General features: G+C 43.5%; 1 protein-coding gene across 1 annotated transcript in view; it reads left to right on the forward strand.

The window, feature by feature from the left end:
- The first annotated feature begins 5732 nt into the window (after positions 1–5732).
- Positions 5733–12827, forward strand: part of TUBA8 (tubulin, alpha 8) — a 7819-nt gene continuing 724 nt past the window's right edge. Inside the window, 5 exon segments of the mRNA XM_009879639.1 lie at positions 5733–5791; positions 9186–9408; positions 10119–10267; positions 10823–11320; positions 11323–11520. Of these exon segments, the coding sequence (XP_009877941.1) occupies positions 5789–5791; positions 9186–9408; positions 10119–10267; positions 10823–11320; positions 11323–11520 (1071 nt within the window). The 5' untranslated portion in view covers positions 5733–5788.

Raw genomic sequence — 12827 nt, forward strand, 5'->3', positions numbered from 1 at the left:
TAACCGGACTGGTCTAGAGGCACAAGTATACTGACCGTTCTGTTGAAACTGCTAAATGAACAACATCTATGACAGAGTCAAGTGCCTTAAAATGACCAGCTTGTGGCATGCAGGACAGAAGCATTACCAGCTCCATTGGACTTACACAATAATCAGAACCATAACAAAAAAATGTGTGTGGTAAGTATAGGTGGGATGTCTGAGAACACCAGCTATGACTTCACAGCTTAAGTTGTCATAAGGTATATTTTGGTATATTTCCATTTTTTGAGGATATTAGAACAAGATGTTGTTAAGGCAGGCAGGCAGATGGCCAGCAGTGGTCTGAAGTTAAACTGATGGAATAACAAGAGAAACTGTCCCATGTTGTAGAAAATGGAAGAGGAAAAGTGGCTGGCCAACCCTACCCCGTGTCTAAACTAATGGGGTAATGGCAGGAGAAGCTGCTGGGCATTACATATAGTGAAAGGAGAGTTTTGGGAACCCTGCCTTGAGTGTAAGATATTAACAGAAAGTGAAGGGGGTGTTGGTTTACCAGGGGAAACTAACTAAAGCTGAAATTACCAAATAGAGGTATAATAAGTATAACAGGTCCAGTGGTGAAAAAGTAGGGGGAGTGCGTGTCTATTTGAGGGGGCGGGGGGAGGAAGCACGAGAAACATAATAGAAAGTAAAGAAAATGGTGTCTGTTTGGGGGTACGTGTCAAGCATCCCTGTGCTTGAACAATGCCTGCCTGGAGCAAGACAATAAGCCTGTTGTGCTGACCCTACCATGTGTGTCTGACTTGCTTATGAGCTCATAGTGGTGTGAAAGGTTTCCCTTAGCACTGGTGAAAAGACACCCTGGAGGGGATGGAAGACAGACCAAATATATACCACTGTTATTTTAATACTGCATGTATTAATGACCTTCATAAATGGATTTCTTTTTTAAAAAAATCCATGTTTTCGCTGAAACATATACTCAGCACATACAACTCCAACAGGGCTACAGAAATGCATTGTGTTTCACCCAGCTGTTGAGGAGTGTTGTTCCCCCTTCTGGTAGCTCAATTTGTATTAGGATTGCTAAAAGGTCATAAAGAAATGCAGAAACATCACGAGTGTAGTTTGCCTTTTTATCTGCAAAATGAATGCCTGGTCTTTACATTAGTAACTATAATTCTGAACTTGCTGTATTAGGGAAGATAATTCTGCAAGTCCAGATCTAATTCCACAGTTTTTAACACACACATAGAAATTTTGTATATGACAATTCTTAACAGAAAGGAAATAACTCTTTTGAAACTGTATCCCAAGATGTACTTCTTTTTTCTTTACTTAAAAGTAATTTTAAAACTACATAGCCCAGTTCTCTGTTTCAGGGTTAATGTCTGAAAGCCAATCTTTTATCAACGCAGCAGATTTTTATGTGGATACAGAAGTACTAGATTGTAGGCTAACTTCAGAAATACCTGAAATGAGATGCTGTCGATTCTCCCAGCAGGTGGCAACAGAATGGAGTTCTACAGGGCACACAGGGAAGCATTTATATCTTCGTTCACCTAACCTAAGAAAGTACTATAATGTGTGGGAAATGTAAAGACTTTCACACGCAAAATTAAAAGCGAAAGAGATTTTTGTATGATCACCAAGGAACTTCTTAAGAGTGCACTGTTTTGTAAGACATCACATTACTGTTCTAAAATAATCCACAATTCTGGCACTATTGGTGAATCACTCAGATAACCGATCTGTAGGAGTGGTGCATACTTGGCAAAGAAGTTATCTGTTCTTCATTTGCCTGTTGACATATTTTGATCTCTAGTCAGAACAGAACTGATAGATCATAGGACTTAGTGGTTCTCTTGGCGTAAGATCTGGACAGTACTTCTAAGCCCTGGATTATTGAAAAATGCTATTTTCAGAGATGTGTCTATTTTTAAATAGAGAAAAAAGGTTTAGGTGTTAAGGTTTTTTTAAAATCCCTCTAAGAGGCTTATCTTGATAGAATCATAAACAATTGGAGATAATAACTCACAATTCTACTGCTTTGTTGCATTGCTGTGGAGGTGCTAATTTCTCTTCTAATACTTGGGAAGACAGCACTTTTAGAAGACTCTGGTGTCTGAATTTGTGGAAATATTTACTTTGTAGCCAGCTATGGTGTGTGGGTTTCAAAGTCTCAGTGTTTTTGAGCTTGCCAGGTGCCGGGATGAGGAGGAGAGAGACCCGGGCATTTGACCCAAGCTGGCCAACAGGATTATTTCATACCATCAACGTCACATTCACTGTAAATTAGAAAGTTTACTGTGAAGTTCTCTCTCTCCCTTGATGGCTGCTATCCTGAGAACTTCTTGCTATGTTGCCAGACCCCTGAGGCCTTCCCTTCCTCCTGAAGCCACAGCACTCGCAGTGTCCAACATTTGCTGTCCACTGCTGGGAGCGCACAGCTTCCTACTGATAGAATCAGCTGAGTATAACCTTTGCATATTCTGTATTGGTATCGGGATCAATACTGGTTCTTTGGTGCTTTTAATGTTAATTGTCTAATCTTACTCTATTAAACCTGTTTATGCTTCAACTCCTGGGTTTCCTTGTTCTTCCTGATTCCCTTTCCCAGGTGGGGAGGGGTCATCGGGTGATAGAATAATTTTCTGAATGACAATAAATTGTTATGGGTTTCTTAACCCATAACAGGATGGCACCTATGGCATGGCACCCAGTCCATGCGCACAAGAAGCCCTCTCAGAACGTCCAGACCATCCCAGTTGCATGCAGGCTGTGCATCGCCCCAGGGAGCATAGGCTCTTCACGAGCCCTCTGGCATTACCACCAAAACCACTCTAATGCTTATGCCAAATTCACTTATTTGCACACCTCAGAACTCCATGGCAGAGCTTTTTTTACAATCAGCCCCATCTAGCTCACATCACTATCTACCAGTGTTGCAAGGTAAAAGCTGAAGTGGGCAGGTCTTGACCAGGCTGCTGGGCTATCAACCTTCCCCATATAGGGCATGTCTCAAGCCTGTTCCATGCAGACAGAGGTGCCCCTACAAGGTCACCATCTGCCCACGCAGTTTGAATACCAGCATTGAGTAAGATGGCTTTCCAAGAATCCAGGTCCAGGCCATAACTGCCTCATGTCTCTATGGAGTAGAGCCTGGAGGCGGACTTTGGAGTCAACAAAACTCACCACTACCTGGGAGCACAGTCCCACACTGTGCTTTCAGGTTACCCTCTAAATCTGGGCTGAGAGTTTTCTGGCTAAGCACTCCATAACACAGGTGTACAGAGGAATATAAGGAAATCTCTTGAAAAATGGTATGCCCAAGTCTTTCTTGAGGCTTTTACATCTGTGTCAGACCATCACCCCAGATCAGCACTTAAATTTATGGGCAGAGCAGGTCAAGCACTATCTTTGGTCTAAAGCAGATCTGCAAAGGCCTTTTTCTTAGCTATGCATCTGTGAGAAAGGGTAAAACAGTAATCTGGGTCATCTTCAGGCTCTTCAAGCTCAATTGATTCTAGAGAGACGAGATATAGTCATTGCACTCCCACCGGCCAGGGACACTGCTCAAGACTTGGTCACTCCCTGCTCCCTGGAAGTTTTTGACAGGTGAGGCATGATCCAGACTGTTCAGTGTAGCAACCCAATGTTGGTGAGTCTGTGGGTCCTGGGACAGTTGAGTCTGAGTGGGTTGGAGAGAGGAATGATTAACACCGACTCCCAGAGGTGCTCTCTCTGCCTATTTCAGAAGAGAGGAGGGGAGCAACGGAAGAGCAGAGAAGATGCAATAATGGACTAAGTTGCAAATAGTTTAGTAATTCAGAGAGCTCTTTCAGGTTTTGGAGCTGCTAGATCTGACGTGTTGACTCAAAGAGGTCCTAAGATAATTGCATAGAATCATAGAATTGTCTAGGTTGGAAGGGACCTTTAGGACCATCAAGTCCAACCATCAACCTTACACTGCCAAAACCACAGGACACACTCCAGCACCTCAATGTCTGTCTTGTAGTGAGGGGCCCAAAACTGAACACAGTATTTGAGGTGGGCCACACCAGTGGCGAGTACAGTGTGACAATCACTTCCCAAGTCCTGCTCACCACACTATTCCTGATACAGGCCAGGATGCTGTTGGCATTCTTGGCCTCCTGGGCACACTGCTGGCTCATGTTCATCAGGCTGTCAACTGCACCCCCAGGTCCTTCGCAGGGCAGGATTTGAGTGGTGGACTGCTCAAAGTATTTGCTGTGAGACTTTCCTGAGGTGATTCTCAGCACAGAGCTCCACATCTGGTGAAGCTGTGAGCTTTAACATTTCAGATTGTCCAGAATGCCGGAGTTCGGCTGCAATGATGCCAGTTCAATTGTAAGAAGAACACTTGAACAACCTATTTCTCAGTCTCAATGCAATGATCTAATGGTTTTCTGGAGAGGTGTGGCATTCAGATAGCTTAAACACAGCAGCAGACAAAAATTATCACAGGAATTCTTCCTCTGTAAAAAATATTTGTGGTTCCAGAAATCTCTGTAGCTTTTTTTAGCCAAAAATCAAAGAATAGTGATTTGCAGGTTTACGTAAAGATCAGCAAAATGAAGACTATATATACCAAAGTAAATGTGAGTTTATAAAAAACAGTATGAAACTATTTCACACTGCTAAAACATAGGCATGTGTTAGAGAAGATACATAGATGCTGGTTTCCAACAATGGCAGAACAATCTATTAATACCATCATGTCAAAGTAGGCTAACCTAAATTTTAGGAATTGTGTATTTAAATTTCTACTGATTAAACATCATAATAAACTGTACGTTTATAAAGTCAGGGGATACATCATACTCAGATTCAAGCAATTAAGCGTGCTTTCCTCTTTGTTACCTAGGAGTTGCAAACACGAGGCTTTCTCCACTGAGAGAAGTTGCTGCTTTCCAATGCTGAGCTACCGCGGAAGGAGCATACAATAAATTGGTAGAGGCAACTGCCCTAATTTGGTGTGAGAACGTTTGTGTGATGCCTCCAGCTATGTCTTGCAATAAGCACTGCAATGAGAATCAAATTTCTTTCTGTGTTTGGACAGACGAGCTAAGAGTCTGTACGGAATACTGCCCCATACTGCTGACAGCCCAGATGACTCTACACAGAAAGAGAAGCAATAGAAGTAAATTGAAACATTAATAGAGAGGCAGCTGGAGTAAGGAGAGAAAGAAGTCAGGCCATCATTTAAGAGCCCTGGTAGAGCACACTTCAGAATGGTAATTATATTTACTTTCCAGTTCTCTATTTTTGGGTTGGGTTTTTTTTTCTATCCTTCTCTTTTTCATTCATTTGCTTTCTTACACCCTCTTGGTCTTCTGTATTGGAATTTATGAGTGATTTTTGTCTACACATATACGTGCTGGCAGAACAGGGAACTGGATGGTATGTGTCTTGTAGGTGACACATACGGGCAATACTCACGTGTTAGAAAGTATAGTCTATGGTGTGTTACATGGCCACACTCAGATTTAATAAGCACGCCAAACCAGTCGGGACTAAATTTGAAATCTGGGGCGTATCTGGAGCCCAGGCTGCCTGGATGAATTTGCATAGATGGGGCGGCGGGGAGGGCGGGAGGCAGCGATGCAGTGGGCAGAACCGTGGAGTCCACGACTTATTCCCCACCTTGCTGTGACACTGAAGCGCAGCAGCAGGTGCCGGGTGCTGGGCGCAGGCTGCCTCCCGCCCTGCAGCCCGGAGCCGGGATCCTGCAAAGATCTGCCGCCACTGATCCGAAAGGGAAGGAAACACCGCTGGAGACACCATGGTAAAGGGGGAATGTGGGGACACCAGTCATACGGGAACCGGGAGGACTGGGGGCGAGGAAAGGCAGGGGGATCTGCCGTTGTTATCAGTGGTTTGTGCCCCAAAACCCTGATCTCACGCACTGAGTACCACGTGAGAGGACGGGAAAGGAGTATCATAAAATCCCTCGGGAGCTGTAAGGCATGGTGAACCAAAGTTTTCTTCAGAGAGTCTCTAATTAGTGGAATTATAAAATAAATTAGACCTGGAGTCTTAGCTTTTCAGTACTTTCTGTTATATTTTCTCAACACAGGTTCATTTCCATATGAGATAATTTTTTTTTTAAGAAATAAACGAAGAAAGTTACTTACCTTTGTGTCTGTTTTAAACTAATTTAGCCCCAGTGGCTGTACTGTTCATAGCTATACAGTGTATTCAAGTGTGTTTCTGGACTGCATGAATGTTTTTATACGTGTATGCACTTAAGTAAAAAAGGCCTTTCATTTTTAAGATTTGGGGTTTATTATAACTTTGTAGAAATCTTGCAAAACCTCTTAGAATGTGAGAAATCCGTTTCACCTTCTACCCCAATTTACGTCTAGCACTGAGTCTTATTTTGGTGCAGAGAACTATGATATTTTCTGCCAGTACAGCTGCAGGTCCAAAATGAGAGCACTCATTTCGCAGGCAAGATACACACTTCCACAGGCTCCCCATGCCTTAAGGCAGACTGAGGGTAGTGAGTGTGTTTCGGGAACAGCTGGAAGACTAAAGTCTGCCTTTGTACAGTAAATACTTAAGCCAAGTAGTATTCTCATTTTTTAATAGAGTGAAAGCTGTCCCAGGTTTAAATTCACAAAGGACCTGGCCCCTTCTACTGTCTCTTGGTAGATAAAAAGTCAGATCCACAGTTTGTAAGACAGGTTCTGGTACATTAGTGATGGGATGTGAAACATGAGTTTGGAGTAGGCTCCAAATTTAAATATCACGTAGAGATCAGTTTACTCTGCCTGTGACTCTGAAGAAGGCCCACTCTCTTCCGTACTCAAAGTCCGATATCTATTTTAAAGCTGTTTACTATACAAAATTAGAAACCTCTTTGTTACTCTCTTCTCTCCTTGTCAGAATTTTTCCAAATTACTCCTGGGGTAGGAGAAGATGGGAGTTGAAGTCAGGAGATTGAGATACTGCTTCAAACTAGCGCAACCGAAAGCTCAGTCTAAAATGAAAGGAACTCGTTCTGCAGTCTTCAGGTGTAGTCCTATACTAAGCTTCACAATATTAACTTTCTAAGGCAACATTCACTTGCTCCATCTGTGAAAAAACAGACCAATAACTGTACTGATCTGAGGAACAGAGCAAAGCAGTTCTTTAGATTTCAAGTATTGCTTGACTGGTAATTGTAGTTTTGCTTTAAAAGATATTCTTTAAGAAAGTCACCTGGCCTCATTGCTGTGTTTAAAAGGAAAAAAAAAATCCTTTTTTTTTTCTAGCTGCCAGCCTCACAGATTCATACTGGGATTTAAAAGAAAAGCATGAGACTGTCCTGTGTAAAACCAGCATTAACTGAATTTGCTAAACCCAAATATGCCTTCAGTGTCTCCTGAGTAATCCTCCAGATTGCAACTCCCCTGCAACATACCGACCTATGAAGCCTCATGGTCAGTCAAATAACTCAGATACTTTTGCACAACTCAGTTGAGAAAAACAGGGTTGTGCAAGTACACTTGAAAGCACGTTACACAAACTGCTGCATATGCATTTGCAGGGTCAGCAGGTTACAAATGAGTACTGAATAGAAATAATATATTTCACTGAATGAATTATTTAAATTGACTTTCCATATTCATTTGAACTTCTAAGGATGACTAACTGGGCCAGTGGTGACTTCTGAAATTCCACTCGCTTCTGAAAAAATATCTTTAGTTATGTTTTCAAAACATAAATATGTACCAATTTGTGAAGAAAACAGTGCTTCAGAGATGCCACTGGTCACATATTCTGCCTGAGGATTTAGTTTTTGGGGAAGATGCATTTCACTCTCAGGTCACAGGATGATTTTGCAGGGTAAGCAGTTACAGAATTTAAAAAAAAAATAAAAATGTAACTAGCCAAATCTGATAGTAAGTCACTGGATATCTCTAAACGAGATATTACAAAATAAAAATAAGCGAGGACCATTCTCTGGCCTTGAAGCCAGGCAGCATGGCCTGCTTTGTATTTTGTCATCCAGATTCTCTTTCCCTCTCCAAAGCTGGTCAGTGGTCCGTGAGTTGCTCACTGGAAACCATTCTTGACAATAGTTTGTGTTCTGGATGGTGCCCAAGCATTGTCTGGAAAAGCATGAACTGGCAAAAGCCAAAACTGTGCCAGAGAGTGTGCTAATTATCAATCAGCACAGGCGATCACGGGCCAGTGTTCAGTACTATGACCTGACCCTTTCTTACTCCCTAGTATAGACAGGGCCATTGAGGTCACAAAGACAGAGCTGAGAAGACTATAATTACAATTGCTCCAAAGCAGAAACTGAAGCTGAAAAAATCTGCATGTCTGAAACCGCTCTCTCTTTACAAAATGGCCTTTCACTACACCCACTGTCGTAATTGTCTGGACTAACTCAGAATTATCTGCTTTATAATTCTATTTCTGAACTTAGGAAATCCAGCACCAGGTCCTTCATACTCCTGTAGTCTAAGTGTAAAAGATTTTGGAGCAATTGGCACCTGCCAATTTTAGCCTGGTGTTACACACGTTGTTTTCATTGAAGTTCCTGGCTACCACAGGAACTGTGTTCAAAATTACGCAAATAAGCACGCCATATTGCAATGACACTGCCTGAATAAGCATTGGACCTGCAATGTAAAATTCACAGCTGCTCAGGAGCTTGAAGGAACATTTGTTTCAACCGAGAGAATCTGAAATAATTTCCTGAGGTGAATATCACTTAAAGCAGTTCTTCCAAGTTTCCACTGCAGCCTGCTATCAGAGGGTAAAAGGATCAAAAGACATCACCTGCCTTGGGTTACATAAGGTTGAAGGATACCATATGGCTGTGTCAGGTTCCCGCCAGGAGTAAAAATAAACTAAACTGGGATATGCTCCTCAGCAGGGCCAATCCATAGGAGGAAAGGTGGGTTTTGTGTAACTGAAATTATTATTATTTTTTTCTGCCTGTTGTCATGTACCCACATATTACAGCACAAAGATCTCAATTTTTTAAAGAACTGTCCCATTATCTGGTGTGTAGATGTACAGTTTCATTGTGGTCATGGGGTTGAACAACCAAATGAAATGCTGGCAGCCACAATTCACCATTTTTTTGGAAAAGCAATACACTGGGAAAAAGTAACCATTAGGAATCAGGAGGACTAATGTGACGTGTTTTTTCTGACCCTGTCTCTGCTCTCTCCCCTTAGCGTGAGTGCATCTCTATTCATGTTGGCCAGGCTGGAGTTCAGATAGGAAATGCATGCTGGGAACTCTTCTGCCTGGAGCACGGCATTCAGCCAGATGGCACCTTCAAGGATCTGCAGGATAAACTCAACTACGATGACTCTTTTACCACATTTTTCAACGAAACACTCACTGGGAAGCATGTGCCACGAGCTGTGATGGTGGACTTGGAACCAACTGTAGTAGGTCAGTATAGAAATAAACCTGGAAAATGGAGACTAGCTTACTCTTCCTAATATCACCATGGCGTGCCGCCCGTTTCCACTGGTACAAAGCAGCGCACCATTTGTATCTTGGTCTACTACTAGATAGCATAAAATTCATTTTCTTGTGACACAGAATGCTAGATTCTGCCAAGACACAATTATCTCCATAGCTGTTATGAACATAGCAACAGCAGGATCCTCAGCAGTTTAATAGCTCGTACACATGGTTTCTATGGCTTCTCTATACAAAAATATTTAACTTCTGGTTTATCGTGACATTTTTGCCATTTGAATTCCTCTTTTCTCCAACTCGGATCCAAAATGGGAGCCTGACAGTTTCCCTCCAGGAATAGAAGGTTTTCTAAAAATTGGGGCACCTGGGGGAACCTGATTTTCTTCACACTTTTTTTCTGGTGACTTGTCCTCTTGTCAGTACAGGCTGTACAGCTGACAAGCTCTTTAGAAGATAACAGCTTCTGTGGCTGCATACAAGTCACACCATAAAGCAGCCGAATGCAGCAATTTAAAAATACCTAGGAAGCAATTTTCCCTTGTCTGTCAGCATCTGGGTTTTGCAGTCATGACCTCCAGTGACTGAAAGCTTGCATCAAGGCCAACTGCAACCAGAACTTGTTGGCACTGGGGCGCAGCCATGCAGCTTCTTTCTTACAATTTCCCTTTCTTGTTCAGATGAAGTGCGGGCTGGCACCTTCCGGGAACTTTTTCATCCAGAACAGCTGATCACTGGAAAGGAAGATGCAGCTAATAACTATGCCCGCGGCCATTACACCATTGGCAAAGAAAGCATTGATATAGTGCTTGATCGTGTCCGTAAGCTGGTAAGTCCCAGTAGTTTTGCAACAGCAGTTTGGATTCTGCAGAAGAAAGCAGTGCAGAACAGGTAGCTTGTTAATTACAAATGATACCAATGGTTCAGAAAAGAGATTGCAGGACATATAGAGGCACAATTACTTGTCCAAGAGAGAGAAGCCCAGTAGTTCACTTCCCAGCTGCATGCCTTCAGATAGTCTTAAAAAGTGGTTCTGAATATACAGATCTTCATTATTAGCACAGCCATTGAGCACCAATAGTGATAAAGAAGGGCGAATTAGGCAGTTCTACATTGCTGCTTTCAGCTAGACTAAAAGAAGGCTGAAGTTCAAAGAGAGAAGCTCCAGAGATGAGTCCAGTTCTTGTGTCATAAGTTGAGACAGTGAATGAAGCAAAGGATAGGATTACCACCAGCACTTTCTCAAGAAAACCTGACATGAAAGCTATGCTGTATATTGCTGATGATTGCGCTCTCTTTCAGCTCAGAATAAACTCACATAGTAGATGAAGTGTTTCAATTCCTCTTCAGTGCCTATTCTTTCACTTTCTCTTTTGCTTTCTAGACTGATGCCTGTTCTGGGCTTCAAGGATTCCTCATCTTCCACAGCTTTGGTGGGGGTACCGGCTCTGGCTTTACCTCCTTACTGATGGAGCGCCTCTCTGTGGATTACGGAAAGAAGTCCAAACTGGAGTTTGCCATCTACCCAGCCCCTCAGGTCTCCACGGCTGTGGTGGAGCCCTACAATTCCATCCTGACCACACACACCACTCTGGAGCATTCGGACTGCGCCTTCATGGTAGATAACGAGGCCATCTACGATATCTGCCGCCGAAACCTGGACATTGAGCGCCCCACTTACACTAACCTCAATCGCCTCATCAGCCAGATTGTTTCCTCCATCACCGCCTCGCTGCGCTTCGACGGTGCCCTGAATGTGGATCTGACGGAGTTCCAGACAAACCTGGTGCCCTACCCGCGCATCCACTTCCCCTTAGTGACCTACGCCCCCATCATCTCCTCTGACAGAGCCTATCATGAGCAGCTCTCGGTGGCTGAAATCACCGGCTCCTGCTTTGCACCAGCTCCTGCTTTGAGCCCAACAACCAGATGGTGAAGTGTGATCCAAGACATGGGAAGTACATGGCCTGCTGCATGCTCTACCGTGGTGATGTAGTTCCCAAAGATGTCAACGTGGCCATTGCTGCCATCAAGACCAAGAGAACTATCCAGTTTGTTGACTGGTGTCCAACAGGCTTCAAGGTGAGTAGGGCTGCCATGAACTTCTCTTTAATGTTGAAAGGGCAAGTTCAGTCCAGCAGAAAACTTGTGTTTAAAGTTTTGGATCTTGCACATTTCCCACTTCTGAGCTGAATGAAAGATGTGTTTGTATTATCCACTCTGCCATCGAACGTGACCTGGACAGGCTGGAGAGCTGGGCAGAGAGGAACCTAATGAGGTTCAACATAAGCAAGTGCAGGGTCCTGCACCTGGGGAGGAAGAATGCTAGGCACCAGTATAGGTTAGGGGTGGACCTGCTGGGAAGCAGTTCTGAGGAGAAGGATTTGGGGGTCCTGGTAGATAGTAAATTGTCCATGAGCCAGCAATGTGCCCTTGTTGCCAAAAAGGCCGGTGGAATCCTGGGCTGCATAGGGAAGAGTGTGGCCGGTAGGTCGAGGGAGGTCATTCTGCCCCTCTACTCGGCACTGGTGAGGCCACAACTGGAATACTGTGTCCAGTTTTGGGCTCCCCGGTTCAAGAGGGACAGGGAACTGCTGGAGAGAGTCCAGCAAAGGGCAACCAAGATGATTGAGGGATCGGAGCACCTCCCTTATGAGGAAAGGCTGAGAGAGCTGGGACTCTAGCCTGGAGAAGAGAAGGCTGAGGGGAGACCTTATTATTGCTTATAAATATCTAAAGGGTGGGTTGAAGGAGGATGGAGACAGACTCTTCTCGGTGGTTCCCAGTGACAGGACGAGGGGCAATGGGCACAAGTTGGAACACAGGAAGTTCCGTTCCAACACACAGAAAAACTTCATTACAGTTCGGGTGACAGAGCACCGGCACAGGCTGCCCAGGGAGGTTGTGGAGTCCCCTTCTCTGGAGATTTTCAAAACCCGCCTGGATACAGTCCTGAGTAATGTGCTCTAGGCAATCCTGCTTTAGCAGGGGAGTTGGACTAGATGATCTCTAGAGGTCCTTTCCAACTCTGAAAATTCTGTGATTCTGTGTTTCTGTATAAAATGTGGCTTTTTTTCCTTTGGCCATCCCATTGGCACAGACTCCTAAATATTTACTTAAGTGGAAATCTGAAGTGTATGTGAGTTAAAATCTAAAGAAGTATTAATTTCAGACCTTAATTTTGAAAAACTCAGTGAGAGTTCCCTCTGAAGCATCATCTAAAACTAAGGGAATACTCAAACTAGTATAATAAATAAAGGAAATGCTGATATTAGGGAGTCTGTCAGTTAAAGGAAATGCTGATATTAGGGAGTCTGTCAGTTAACACCCTCATCCAGAAATATTATACAGCCTCTCCCCACTGGCTATATAGCAGTGTAGGGAAACAT

Source organism: Charadrius vociferus, unplaced genomic scaffold, assembly GCF_000708025.1.
Source record: "Charadrius vociferus isolate BGI_N301 unplaced genomic scaffold, ASM70802v2 scaffold90, whole genome shotgun sequence".
NCBI lineage: Eukaryota > Metazoa > Chordata > Aves > Charadriiformes > Charadriidae > Charadrius > Charadrius vociferus.